This window comes from Papio anubis, chromosome 1 (assembly GCF_008728515.1).
Source record: "Papio anubis isolate 15944 chromosome 1, Panubis1.0, whole genome shotgun sequence".
Taxonomy (NCBI): Eukaryota; Metazoa; Chordata; class Mammalia; order Primates; family Cercopithecidae; genus Papio; species Papio anubis.
In genome coordinates this window covers 157,437,943-157,452,217 of record NC_044976.1, presented here as the reverse complement: position 1 = coordinate 157,452,217, position 14,275 = coordinate 157,437,943, and the positions used below count along the sequence as shown (strand labels likewise).

Here is a 14,275-nt window from a genome sequence, read left to right as displayed (position 1 = left end):
CATCCGAGCAGAGCACTGGAGAAATAAGAGGTGGCATTAATTATTCATGCGCCTACTTATTATGCTTCTTTCCCCAGGAAACTCCCAGCTGTCCTAAAGGGCTTTGAAGAGAAGGGGTGTGTAGGCGCAAACCAAAACATAAGCCACTTTGTTGTGTCCTGCTTGCACCAACAAAGGTTGTCAAATGGCTGGAAGATGAGGAGGTGGGGAGGAGTGGAGAGATGCGACAGGAAGGCAGTGGGATGGTAGGGGGCACCAGCTCTGCCTACCTGCTGATCCAAATACTCTAGGTTTCTTTGCAACTGAAGATCTAAAAGTTCATCCTACCCGGAGCCCGAGGCCCAGAGGCCAAACAGCAACACAAACAAACAGGAACACACAAAAGAAAACAATAAAAAAAGAAGCAAAGCAGTTAAGAGTTAGCGACAAGGACATGGAGAGGCTTCTCCCTCTGCCCTTGGGGAGTTCTCAGGAAGGGAGGGGTTGAGGATGTGGGCAGGCAAAGTAGTTCTCTACTGGACACTCCAGGGAGAGGAGGGGCACACGCAGGCCCCACTGCCATCTCTCCTAGGTCTGCCTAGGCCTCCCTGGGAGAGGTGAGTGTCATCAGAGCAGTTTAGGCAGCACTTGTTAGCAGCTGTTTCTGAGTTTTCTGGAAAAATCGGTTGTTTCTGGGTGTGTATGTTTGCTGTGGGTAAGGCTTATACGCTGTGGACACTGGCAGAGTGAGAATCAGACAGAGAGGGGAAGGAGCCGCCGCCTAGCCTCCAGCCTGCCCAGCCCTCCTCCACCCTGGCCTCCTGGTACTGTTATGGAAACGAGTCAGCAACAGGCTTTCTGGACAAGGATTCTGCCTGTTGGTCCCAGTGGTCCTCCCCAACCCTCCCAAGCAGAGCATCTCATCTAGGTCTCTAGGTGGTGGCAGAAGTTCTCAGGAGAACAAATTCCAGGGAGAGACACGAGTAGAAAGAGGCAGAGAAAAAGGAGGAGACGCAATTCAGAAAATTTTTTCTTCCTCAATCATATTGCTTGTATCTCTCCCCAAAAGTGGCATTCCAGACAAAGGACAAACGTTAAATAACTATGCTTCAGGGGAAAAAAGTTTAGAAAACCTTGCTTCTTGTTAGGAGCTCTGGCCTGATTTTTCCTGCCTAGGCCTCTTCTCCTGCATGCTGGAGAGGAGAGGGACCAGGATATTACATGCTCCCAGATCTCATCCCTCCTCCACGGCCTGTGTCACAGAGGAGAAGGGGTTACTGGCACCAAACTTGATACTGGGGCTAGAGTCCTGACTGGGAGGGAGGAAGTATCCAGAGGCTGCTAAAAACCAGCCAGGCCAGGCACTAGGCACAGAGCGTCCCTGGAGTCCGCCCCAGTTTAGCTCCACCCTGGGTGGAGCACGGTGAGGGGAGGCCCTGAGGCAGGTGGAGGGGAGAAAGGACGTACCATCTTATCGTGGACCGTGGGGGATGGTGGGTAGTTGTAGGGGAACAGTCCTGCAGGGACTGGCCGCCTGTCTCCCAGGTAATCATACTGGAAGAGAAAGGGATCACAGAGGTGAGGGGTCTGGCTGGGACACAGAGTTCCCCACCAGCTGAAGCTCAAGGTTAGAGGTGTTTGTGTTCAGTCCCAGAGCAGATCCCAAACTGAAATGGACAGCAGCCCCCCGTGCAATGATCTGTCTAGGTCCTCAAGATTTGAAAAGACAGAACCCTCTCTGCCCTCTCACATGACGGCACGGTTTCTGGCACAACCTGGGGGCATGTACAGAAAGCAATGTTCCCACTCAAGAGGCAAAGCCATCCCCAAGACAGCTCTACTACAGACAGAACCACAGGCCAGGGGCTTCCCTGGGCAACACTGCTGGTCCTATGGACACACAGCCCAGTGGCCCCGTGGCCCAGATGCTCCCACATCTCTGCCTTTTCCCAGTAGATTGTCTTAGGCTTCTGGGGATCTCAGGGAATGAGGAAGGAACGGCAGGCTGGTGGCTCACCTTGGGGGAGCTGATGGATCGCCTCATCACATAGGCAGCAGGGTCAGCATAGATGTCCTCGCTGCGAGGTGGCAGTCGCTCAAAACGGGCACTGGGTGAGCGGACAGGGGAGTAAATGCGGGCATGGCTGTAGGAACCCTGGCTGGGTGAGCGGGGCACAGAGTGGGAGCGGGGCTGCAGGGACAGGCGGCGCATGGAGCTAGAGGCAGCATCCAGCTCATCATAATAGACTGGCTGCCGGGAGGGGCTTGGGATCCAGACGGTGCCATCCTGCCGCCCGTAGCTGGCGGGCTCCTTCCACTCTCGCAGCTGGTAGGCAGGGCCGCCCCCGTTGCGGAAGGCATGGCGCTTGTCCTCCAGGGCCCAGGGCGGGCTGATCCGATCATAGGCCGGCATGGAGCAGATGCTCTCTGGCCGCACCCCTGGCGGGTAGTACTGGTAATCATCAGGGTACTGGGAGGAGTAGGGGCTGTAGTACTCAGGGACCCTGCGAGACACAGGGTAGAATCTAGAGGGACTGAGAGAGAGGGGATATTGTAAGGAAAGCAGACAACACGGGCACCCCTCCACCCACCCCAGCCCCACCTCCAGGTCCCCCAGCCTAGAGCAAGGTGCTTGAATAGGTACACAGGGGCTGAAGTTTATTCCAGAGGTGACGGAAAGACTCCTGTCCTCACAGCCCCCTTCCTCAACCAGCTCCCCAAGGCTGGACACTGCACCATTCAGAGCTTCAATCTTTGTCTCTTTAAAATGACATATCCCTAGGAAGAAACGTGAAGCCTTATCAGCCGTCTCCATCTCAGCATGAACCAGTTTATCAGATCTTTTCTGAGAGAGGCAAATAGAAGAAAGTCTACCAGGCACCTGAAGGAGGGCAACACAGAAGGGATGAAAGGGCAGCGTCCTGATCTATTTTATATTATTTTACAGATGAGGTCCATTCTGTCACCAGCCTGGAGTGCAGTGGGGCCATCACGGCTCACTGCAGCCTTGAACTCCTGGGCTCAAGCAATCCTCCCATGTCCACCTGTAGAGTAGTAGCTGGGACCACAGGTGTGAGCCACCATGCCCTGCTTTCTGATTGTATGATCTTGTCAGGAACTGAACCAGTAGGTTCTTGGGACTCATCCCAAATGATTCTCCCCAGAGCAGGCCTGATACTCCCAGGCACAAGACCACCAGCAATGCGCAGCTGCTCAGGCCACTAGAGGGCAGGTTCCTCCCGGGCCCCATGGCCTTCCTGAAGCTGTGGCCTGCAGTCCCTGGAGCTGCCCAAATCCCCAGGGAAGGAGCCTGCAGCCCCATTTGCCCTGAGGGACACCACTGGGCCCAATAAATGTCCCCAGATATTTCAAAGCCAGTCGTTGGATAAAGGAGTAAATGGTCATAGAGGGCTGTGTTGGGACCAATGAGCTACTTGATTTTGTTTTTTAACTTCATATAAATCATGGCTTTAAAACAATTAGAGCTGTTCAAAAATGGAGTGGGTTGGTCTGGCAGTTAGTGAGTCTCAAGTGGGTGGAGCACTGGAGGAGAGGATGTTGTAGGAGGGCCCATAGCTTGGATGGATGTCTGACTGTAACAACTTCAGGCCCCCTCCCAAAGCCTGCTGTGTTCTGGGCTTCCCAGCATGCCGTGGAGAGGCACTGGGGCACTCTGTCCCTTCTTCTGAAGGAAGCAGACAGAGAAACGAAGAATCAGGGACAGCAGCCTGACTCTAATGGTGGAGCCATGGAGCAGGAAGGATTCGGGCAAGCCAGAAGCATGGGATTTGGTTTCCCAATTCAGCCTGCTTCCAGAAGGTTTCCAACTGGGGATGCCTCATGGGCTATGACCCCACTCCCACGTTCTAGCCGTAACACCATATCAGCCCCACCCAGCCACTGGCATGCCTCACCTCCGAAGGTCTTCAGGCGGGGGTACCCCCCGGCGCAGGTTCACCCACTGCTGAAGCTGGTTCATGGAGCTCTTGCGCTGGGCAATTTTGTCAGGGTTGGTGCGTGGCGGGAAGCTCCGCCGGTGTCCCCCAGTCTCTCCATCCTGAGGCGGGAAAGCTGTGCTCCCTGGCCGGCTTGGGGAGTGGTACTGCCAGCCATTGGGCTGGGCAGGTTGTTCCCCACCCCCTGGCACCCTTGGGCCCTCAGGGTAAGGGCTGCCCGGCTCTGAGGCTGGCTCCGGTCCAGCTGGGAGGCCGTTGGCTTTCACCAGAGGCTCTTTCTTGACTTCTGGCCTCTCCGGCCTTCTCTCTGCCTTTTCACAGCCTCGGCCATCACCCTCCCCTCGAGTCTTGGCCTCTGGCTCAGGCTTGGGGAGGCTGTTGTGGGGCGGCTGCTGGTGGTGCTTGCTGGGTGGGATGTTCTCCGAGTCTGGCTTCTCATGGCTGCTGGATGCCAAAGGAGATGCTGTCAGTGACTTTAGCCCAGCATGGAGTGGGGCAGGGGGTACCAGACTGGGAAGGAGAAGAGGAGTGGGGAGGGATGGGCAGGGAGGTGGCAATGGAACCAGGATTCTATGAATTCCTGTTCTGCTTCTTAAGTCTCACTGCTTCATCTTCTCAATCCAGCCTGGGAAATTATTGTACAACCTAATCTGCCCCTACCCACATCTGCTGTGTTAACTCTGCCCCCAACATCTTCTCTGCAGGTCATTCTCCACCCCACTCCCCTCTGCCAGTCTGCTTTGAGCTCAGTCTTCAAGGTATGTCATGACTCACCTCACCTAGTCTTGGTCCTCTCTGCAATCTGTCCCTGACCCAGCTCCCCAAACTGGGTTTGCACTCTTATCAGTAACTGTCCTTGATACTCCAGCGACAAAGGCTTGTGATGGGGCACTTGTCTTTCCTATAGAAAGTTACTTAACTGCCAAGAGTCTTGGGCTCCTCATCAGCAGAATGGGTATAATAATATCTCCCCTCCTAGGACTGCTGTGAGATAAACATGGCGGGCCTCAGGAGCAGAAGTTTCTGCTTTGAAACTCACAAGCACATAAACACGCTAGTTCCCTTCTCCAAAACACGTTTCTTCCAGGTCTGACTTTCCATCAGAATACAGGCCCCACAAGGGTAGGAACGTGGCAGACTTTCTTCCCCTGTGTTCCTAGCACCCACTACAGTGCCTTACACTATTTATATTTACAGTAAGTATTTGTGAAATGAATGAATGAATGAACTCTTGGAAGTAAGCCCCTTGGTTGAAGCAAAGATGGAAATTTGTGACAATTTTCCCCCTACAGCTTCCCAAACTCCACACATTCAAGCATCCTTGTTGAAACATTGCTTGGTAAACATTTCTAAGATATGTGAATGGACTTGGAGTCTACACTGTGAAAACCCCTTCTCCTGGATCCCCCTTAGCACCTAACTCAAGACTCCACACACAGCTAAGGGAGAGACAGACGCTGAGACCATGGGTGACGGCGGGCGATGGGAGTGGCCATATGCTAAGAGTTTACTGCATGTCGAGTGTTTTACATGCACTCTGTGTAAGCCTCACGACAACCCTGAGATAGAGTTATGTTTGCTGGTTTTTGAGCAGAGGAACCTCGGGTTCAGAGAGGGTGAGTCCCTTGCACTGAGGTCACGCTGCAGCCAAGTGGACAAGGTGTGATTCAAACCTGAGTTTATTTTCCTCCAAAAGCGGTGTGCTTAACACACACAGCTGAGAAAAACAGGCAAATGACACTGACCTCTGGCTCCTGGCCAGGCCCCAATGGAACCTGGCTTTTCTCTTGGCCTCCCCCAGCTCAGAGAGTAGAGGGGGAGCTGGCTAGGGGAAGAGAGACTTCAGGCTCTGAAATCACTCAGCCAGGCCTCCTGCCTGGATGCAAGGAGTCGGCTCACACATCCTCCAGGGCTTCAAGGAGGCACCCTGGGATTAGCAATGACCCAGAGTTGGGTGTGTCTTCCATTCCCCTCTTAATTCTTCCTGCATCCCCACACTCAATTCCCTGGCACTCACCTGTGCCGCACAGCTTGGGGCACTGACTTCTGGGCTGGAGGGATCTGTACTCGAGCAGCCTCCCCCATGGCCTGGATCCAGGCCTCTTGCTCCTCAGGGCTCTCGGCACTGAAGAAGTAGGTGCGGACCCCGGCATGCTCGGCCTGTGGGGAGAGGCAGTGCGTGGAGCTGGCCTCGGCCTCATCCACCCAGCACACAGTCACCTGTTGGGAGAAGACACCAACACCCACAGAATGGGCAGTCAGTTGGGCCATTCCCTGCACCTGGGGCTCTTCCCCATGCGGAGCTCGGGAGCAAGGTGAGGAGGGCAGCTTGCAGCTACCCCGAGGGCTCCAGCTGGTACCCAGGTATCCACCTTGGCTGGCTCTCTGGGCACCATTAGGCAGCCCAATAACCAGGTCAGCCTACTTGCCCCACCTGGGGTAATTAAAGCAGGAGGGACAATGATCACACCCACTTCCCCGGCAAATTCCATGTTTGATTTCAAAGGCAATGACCCCGTGTCTGGGGAGAGGACCCCTGAGCACATGCCAATCTTAGCCCCAGCTTTTCACTGCTGAGAAGCTAGCACTGTCTCTTCACGTGGAGAGACAGCCAAGCCCCTCTCTGTGGGCATGCAAAGCAGACACTGGCATACAGACGGGGCACACTACCTAGTTGGCGGCTGTGAGCAGGTACTGCGGGCGGGAACCCAGAAGAGAGCTCCTGTCCAGAGGAGGGGTCCTCACGCGGTCAGAAGGAGGAGAAGCAGAGAACAGGTCAACCAAACACCAGAGGGAGAGACAGAAGACGACGTGACAGGAAATGGTGAGGAGCACAGGGAAGGGGGGATATTCAGATTGTCCCCTTCCACTCTGTGTCTCCCCTGGGAATGGCAGCACCCAGCAATGCCCAGTTCTGCCTACCAAGGGTTTGGGAGTGGAGAGCTTGCACCAGGGAAATTCAGGCTGGTGGTGGAGAGTGAGTCAGGGAATCACAGCGCTAAGCCTGGCTCTGCTCCTGACCAGCTCTGTAACTGCAGACAAATTGTGGTTTTGCTCTGGCCTTCACTGATGCATCTATTTCATGGGAAAAGGGTCTGCCTGGTGAAATTCAAAGTTCTTAGGCCACAAGGAAAAGAGGCCACAGGACTAAATTCTTTCTGGGACCTCAGCATACTTCCCAGTGAGATCCTCAGTAGCTTGACTTAGCCCCCTCAACAGGGGACATCTAGCAGTGAGTCAGAGTCTCGGATGTGAGCCTTACTCCAGCCTCTGACCCCTTGAGCCCTAAATCCTGGGTCTCTGGGGGTCGAGATAGCCTCAGGCCTCCCCTGAGCAGTGATGTCAAAACCATACCCTCTAAATGCTCAAAAGGTTCCTCAGTTGCAGCTGGTCCCACCTCGCCTCCACCTGTCCCAGCCCTCAATTTCTTTCTGACAGGAACAATTACCCAGCAAGAGGCAAGGGTGGGCCTCCTTCCTCTGGTCCCCAACCTCCAGCAGAGGACTTAGCATGTGGGCGGAGCTTGGGGCAGGTGTGGGAGAGGGCAGGGGAGGTGTTGACAAAAAGCCAGTGAAGCCTCAAGAGGGCAGCTGAAACTTGCGACGGATCGGGGGTAGAGAGACCAGAGGCCCAAGCAAGTCCTCTGGGTGGAGAACACAGGGTTATTGTAGAGAGGAGACACACAGGCAGGGCTCGTGGGTGTGTCCTGGGGTGGGTGGGAGTGGGCAGCAAATGAATTCATCAATTCAATGAGCATCCAGGGAGCAGCCTGTGTGTGCAGAACTCGGTGGGGGCACCAGTCACAAGGAAGGCAAAGACAGGCTCTTGCACTTGAAGAGCTGACAGTCACGCTGGGGGACAAAACATGCCACAGGAAACAAGGAGAGAGCAGAGGCACAAGGACAAATGCTGTGACAGGGGAAGGCAGAGGGCCTGGGAAAAGGCAGGGCCATTGATGGGGAGTGGGCAGGGGCGCTGGCCTGGAACTATGAAAGGGGGCCAGAGAATTGAGGGAGCTGTCCCAGCAGGGCAAAGCCCTCGAAGCCTCTGTGGGGCCGAGTTAGGAAGAAGTTAAGGCATTCAGCGGTAGCCTGGGCAGGAACAGTTCCTGGCTCATTCTTAACCATCCAAGAGCTTTGCTCGGTGGCCACAGCAGGACAAGCCTCCCATCTGTCTCAGCTCCCCTCCCTCCCCTGGGGAAGGGCCGTGGAACAGCCACAATCAGAACCCTTTGTGGACCACTGAGCACAGCCCTCGGAGTCAGGTTTGAAAGAGGCAGTGCAGTGAAGGGGAAGGAGGCGAGGAGCTGGTGGGCAGAGAGGTGATATCTGGGATCTGTGGTGGGGGGAGTGTGTCAGTCACTCGGGGATGTTTATCTCACGCCTGCTGCTGGCAGAGCTCCGAGCTGGAGCGTGTCTGTGTCTCTGCACAGGTCTGGTGGGGAGGGTGAGACAGGCTGTTTGATTGTGTGTGTGGGTGTGTGTGTGTGTCTATGTATAACAGGACTACTTGTTGTTGGTTAAACAGCCTGTTCCTATTTCCCCAGCTAGAACTGGCTCCCTGGAGTCAGAGTTTTATTAATTGTTCATTCTCTTCACACCTCTGGCATACAAGACCCCAGGAGGCTGGAAACTAATTATGTGCCAAATAAGTCCTTCCTTGATCCCTGTAGCGGGCCCTGTGCATGCTGCCCAGCCTTTTTCCGTGGCCAGGTGACTGGAGCCTGAAGGACAGGAAGGAACAGAGTCCCTTCTTCTAAGGCTCTGGAAGCTCAAGGAGTGACCTACGGGCCCCATCATCTAACATCATAGCTTTGAAGGGTCTTGGACAGCAACTGTCAATTAGGGCAGAGAGGGCTTTGTAGCCAGACAATGTGTAGTTGATATTATAATTTTATATTTGGAAAATGAAAAGGAACCTATGATTTTTGCATCACAAAATACAAAAGGGCATGAGATTTTTATAGGTTTTGATGGGTCATGAATTTTTAAATGTGGAAAAACACTGGCCTAGGACGAGCCAGCTGCAGGCACATCTTTAACGGGTGGCTCCCCAGGGGTTCAAGGCAGTGATATTGAGCAGGCAGGAAAGGCCCATTTTCCTGTGCACTTGTTCTCTCAAATGGTTTCTCCATGAGATGTGCAGCTCTTGTGGAATGAAACTCAACTCCTAATATTCACTAAAGACTGAAATTTGAGTAAGTTTTACTTGGAGGTAGGTCCAGTTTGCTGAAACCATGGTGGGGAGGAAGCCTTTCCAGAAAAGGTCTCAGAACCCACCAGCCACAGCTCCTGCCTCTGCCCAGAGGGATTTCCCAGGGGCAGGCACTGGGCAAAAGGTCCACAGACTCAGAACATAACTATTCCTGCCCCAGTAACAATTGTGGTGCTGCTGAAACACATCTCTACTGGCCCACTCTTGGGAGAATTGCCCACCCAACCCCCAAGAGAGGAGGAAGGTCCCAGCATAGCCTTGCTCTAGCCTTACAAGAGACTGTGCTGAGTCTAGGGGCCATTACTACTCCCCCTCCTCCGCCCACCACCACTACTACCACCATCACCACCTGGGATTCCTTAGGGTGACGGCTCTTGGCCCCTCTCCATTCCCATAGGCTGTAGAAGAGCAGGCCTCCCTCCCCCAGCTGCCCTGGGAGGGGAAGACCAACTGACCTTAAACGTGTGTTTCCGGCTGATGTTGTCTGAGGGCTGCACTGCGGCTACCCGGAAGCTCAGGAGGGGGATGCTGCCCAGGATACTCTCTTCCTTCTCATCTGTCAGGGAGAGAGGCACAAGAAGGGTGTGTGTGTGTGTGCGTGTGCGCGCGCGCGCACGCACACCAGGGGTGGGGAGAAGTGTATTGCCCCTCCCTGATAATATCAATACATATTTATTGTTCACCTCCTATTTGTCAGGCACTCAGGGCCACCACACATGCTCTGAGAGGACACTCCCTGGAGTTAGGGAGTGTGATGGCCCTGGAGATGCTGTTCCAGACACTGGGACTGCAGAGGTGAATAAGAGAGAAATAGTGCCTACCCTAAGGGAATTCGCCTTCTAGTGCACAAATAAACAAAGAAATAACAGCTGATATTTGGAAGCTCAGGCACTGTTCTAAGTGAAATGCCTTAATGGATTTAATCCTCCCAACAAACCCATGAAGAGGTCCTATTATTTCCTTTATTATTACCCTTATTTTATAGGTAAGGAAGCTGAGACACAAAGAGGTTAGATGATTTATCCAAGGTTACTTAAGGAACAAGGGATAAAATTGGTCTTCAAACACAAAAAGTGAACTCCAAAGCTAGCATTGTTGACCACTCTCCTATCTATCCTGCCTCGCTAAACGAGACCATCCCACCAGTGACATATGTAACAAGGTGATGGGACAGATCATTGTAGAGTGGACTGTCCCACCTTCTGCTCTCTGGTGCCTCTGGGTCACTCTTTCTAAGGTTCTCCCTGTCACTCAGAGCCTGCTTTGCCCTTTCCGGCTGCAGATCCCCGCTGAGGTTCTATGTCTCCATAGGAAAAGGCACCCCTGCCTGGAGCTCTAACAGTCCAGCTATTACATAATTCATCCCGGATCTCCAAACGAGCCTGATGGATTGGCCAGTTGGGCCCCCCGCTGTCAGCAGGAGGCAAGAAAGGGCGGGGAGTGCTCTGTGGGACAGTGGGGGGACAATTATGAGACCATGGCAAGGCCCTCCCCACTTCCCTGGGATCGCTATTTGTTCCCCAGGCTGAGGACTCTGAAAAGCCTTCAGCTAGGGTTCAGAAGAAACCTCTGTAGGGTTATAAACTCCTCAAGCCCTGCTTCTCGTCTTACTCATCACATCTACACAATACTTGGCCCACAGATCAGCTTCTCTATTTGGACCCCAGCATGGTACCTAGAGGAAGGGGCAAACCAGAGTAGTAGGAGGCACTCAGGGTTGGACCCCAGGGCTGCCTTCAGGAGAACTGAGGCTCTTGTCCTCCAGAGATCGAGCCCCTGCCTGGCAGAGTCCAGGCCAGCATTTAGGTAAGTCCTGAGTCCATCTCTTGGTGAAGAGTGACCTCCATTTTGGTGTGTCCTGAGCCTTTGGGTTCTCAGCTCTTTGAGGTTCTACCCCCACTGCTTCCCAAAGTCTCTCCTCTGTAGAGACTCCCATTTTCCTCTCAGTTTCATTCCCACTCTGGCTCCATTGTGGCCCGATATCCTGGAGGCTCAGCACCTGGGTCCTAGGCCTGGGCAGATTCCTCTCCCTGAGTCTTGGCCTTTTCTCTGGGACTGGACTCTGTATGCTCAGCCCCTTCCTGTTTTCCCTCCTTGGGGTTCAGGTGGCTGCAATACAGCAACCAGGGACAGCAGTGCTCTGCAGGGTCACTGGGTACAACCTTTGTTTGCCAAAGTTAATGATTCACTGAATTGCTCCCAGGAGGCCTGGAAATCAGGGCTGTGCCCTCCTGGGCCAAGGGAGTGAAGGAAAGAGCCTCTCCTGCTTCATAATCATTGTACCCTCTCTTCTCTCATCCCTCACACCCATTTCCTCCCCTGCATCCACATGGCGCCACCATCACTGACCTCAACCCTTGCTGGTGCCCTCAGCCTGCCTTGGCATAACTTTTAAAAATAGAGAGTAGGGAAAGGGTGTTGGGGTCAGCAGAGAAGCTGAAGCTGGAGGATATTATGTTCACTCATTCAGTATTGACTGAGCACCGACTAAATGGCAGGCAGTGTTTTGGGTGCTGTGGATACAGCAGTGACCAACACTGACAAAAGTTCCTGCCTTCACAGATGGGACTGTGCATTCCAGTGGGACAGGAGGAAAGGCCACACACAAGCTCCAATTAGTAGGTGACCTGCTAGTAGTGACTAGTGACCTCCTCCTCTTTGTCCTTGTCCTTTCTCCCCATTCCTCCAGGATTTCACCAGCCGTATGACCACCTTGTTCACCCAGTGTATCGCTGGAACTCTGCCTGAAACCTAGCAAGCATTGTTGAATGTGAACTGAATGGGTGAGTGAGTGAGTGTGTGAGTGAACAAGTGAGCTTTGTTTTTATCCTGCTGCCACTGGTGCCAGGACCACAGTGAGGAGATCTGCCCTGCCGGTGCCCATCCAAAGCCAAGCTTGGGGATATGGCAGAATGAGAAAGAGTGGTGGGTCCTGGCTTCCTGCCATCCCTGCCAGTCCAAGGGCCAAGCTCACCTTTATAGTAGAAGAGGCAGCGATCCACCAGGACGAACCAGCGCTTGTTCCACTGCTTAACCCCGGAGCTGGCCTGTGGGACATGGGAGAGGCAGATGTGAGGGCCGCAGGCTGGAAGTGGAAGAGGAGGTGGAATGCAGGGAAAAGGGCACCATGTCAATTATAAGGACGTCGTGGCCCTAGCTGCGGCTCTGCTGTTAATGCACGGCAGCAACCCCTGGAGACCTCAGATGCAAGGAACTGACATTAGATTATTGCCTATGACCTTCCAGTTCTGTCATTCAGTGCCTCCCCTGGGGAGGAGAACAGGGGCAAGAGATGGGCAGAACGAGTGAGTGGAAGGGCAGGCAGGGATAGCGGCAAGGCCAATCTGGTGCCAATCTGTGAACCCTAGACTTTTAGGAGACACCCCTACCCTCCACCATAATAAACAGGACCTGCTGGGGAGCTAGTGGGTTGTTCCCACGGGGTTAGGGACTCAGCATGTTTCAAGGTCATTGCATCTGCCCATCAGGACACGGGCTGGGTTCCCAAGTTTGACACAATTTTTTCTGTGTGACTTTGGGAAGATACTCAGTTTCTCTGAGCCTTTATAAAATTAGGAGACTCACTCACAGAGACAGCAGGAGGACATACCAAAAAAATACATGGACTGTCATAAGCACAGAGGAATCCTCATTCTATGAGGAGAAGGTGGAGGCTACGGTGGCCAGAACAGCAGGGTGGCCTCACCTGTTTGAAGAGCCAGCCCGCCTTGGTGACAGGTGCATTGGGGTTCCGCTTCATGGAGTGTGAGCGCTTGCCAAAGGCGACAGCTTTGCGGGCTGTGCGAGTTGCCTAGGGGCAGAAAGAGAAGCTGACCTAGGTCCCCAGTCTCCTCCTTCCTGCTCTATCTGCAAGGGAGCCACCCCTGCTAGAGCTGCTTCTCCCTAGGGTTAACCCCGGGGTGCCCTCAAGCCAAGGGGCCTAGGTGTGAATCTTGGATCTATTACTAACTCAAGAGCAGGGCCTTCCAGTTCTTTGGCAATGTTTCTCATTTCTAAAATAGGGCTCAAAATAATAATTCCAAAAAAATAAAATAATAGTTCTACCTGTCTCACAGCTTTTTTTTTTTTTGGAGGTGAAAATAATAAGATTTCCAATTTCACTCTGGCCTATCCTACTCCCAGCCGCCTTACTCCCTCTCTCTTCCACAGTGCGTTCTGCAAGTGAACTCCCTGCATCCTCGTCCTCTGAGGGTCCCGTGCGTCGTCTCGTGCCCAACATAACACGGAGCCGCGAGGAGAGACGGATGTTCTAGCTCTGTGTTGCCACGTGAACACTGTCATTCTTCCACACTCGGGCAATAGTCCACCTTGCTGGAAGCACCACTGCCTGATCTCCCACTGTTTAATCCTTCTCATCACTGTCCGCTTCTCAATCGTTCTTTCAGAGTCTAAGGGTTTTGATGTTAGTCCTCCTCTTCATTCTGTCTTGCATCACTGTGGAAAATCTCCTTGCTCAGGAGCATGACCCAGCAATGCCCTAACTTTATACAGCCTTGATGTCCTCAGCTCCAGCACTCTCCACCTGCACTCCAGCAACGCTCCCAGGTCTACACCTTTAGTCTTCTCAGCACCCCAAGCCCCTCCACTGCTACCATCTTCACTTCCAGGATTCCTGCTTTCTGATCCCAACATTCCACCCTTTGGGCTTTCTCACTCCATTAACTCAATACCAGCTTTTCTACTCCATTGAGGTCCCCAGCTCCTCAATTCTCCTTTTTTCTGGATCCATCAGCTCCTCCCAGTTTTCGTTACTTCCCTACAAAGCCTAGGCCCCATGGTGGAGTATATCAACTGGGCTCTCACAAACCCCATCTATTGTCTTCCTACCTCACCTTCTCTAAAACTCAATATAGCACTCCAAATGAATCAAATTATCTACTCTCCCTGCACTGATAGCCAGATTATGGTGCTGTCGGAGAAAAAAAAATATCACACTGCCATACAGATGAGGTTGCCACAGAGCCACAGTCCCAATCCCAGGAGGCTCAGCACCAGATGGCAGCTCCACTCCACACCCTCACCATCCTCCCAGCCCCCCTACCTCCCCTGCCTCTGCCCTCCCCAGAGGGAGGTCCCCACAGTGGATCTGCTCCTCCACAGAGAAA

The 14,275-nt window shown here is 53.4% G+C and overlaps 1 protein-coding gene across 24 annotated transcripts in view; it reads right to left on the bottom strand.

The window, feature by feature from the left end:
- PLEKHA6 (pleckstrin homology domain containing A6) overlaps positions 1-14,275 on the bottom strand; it is a 159,601-nt gene that overhangs the window by 35,798 nt on the left and 109,528 nt on the right. For 13 of the 24 annotated variants that reach the window (XR_004179057.1, XM_031656674.1, XM_031656655.1 and 10 more), the window contains 8 exons: positions 12,856-12,960; positions 12,124-12,196; positions 9,605-9,705; positions 5,953-6,155; positions 3,894-4,379; positions 1,997-2,513; positions 1,447-1,533; positions 270-323 (listed from right to left, as the gene is read on the bottom strand). Coding sequence is in view for 23 of the 24 variants with exons in the window: in XM_031656674.1 (XP_031512534.1) it covers positions 270-323; positions 1,447-1,533; positions 1,997-2,513; positions 3,894-4,379; positions 5,953-6,155; positions 9,605-9,705; positions 12,124-12,196; positions 12,856-12,960 (1,626 nt within the window). In the remaining variant the exon portion in view is untranslated. The other 11 variants (XM_031656660.1, XM_031656678.1, XM_031656726.1 and 8 more) reach the window with 9 other exon arrangements.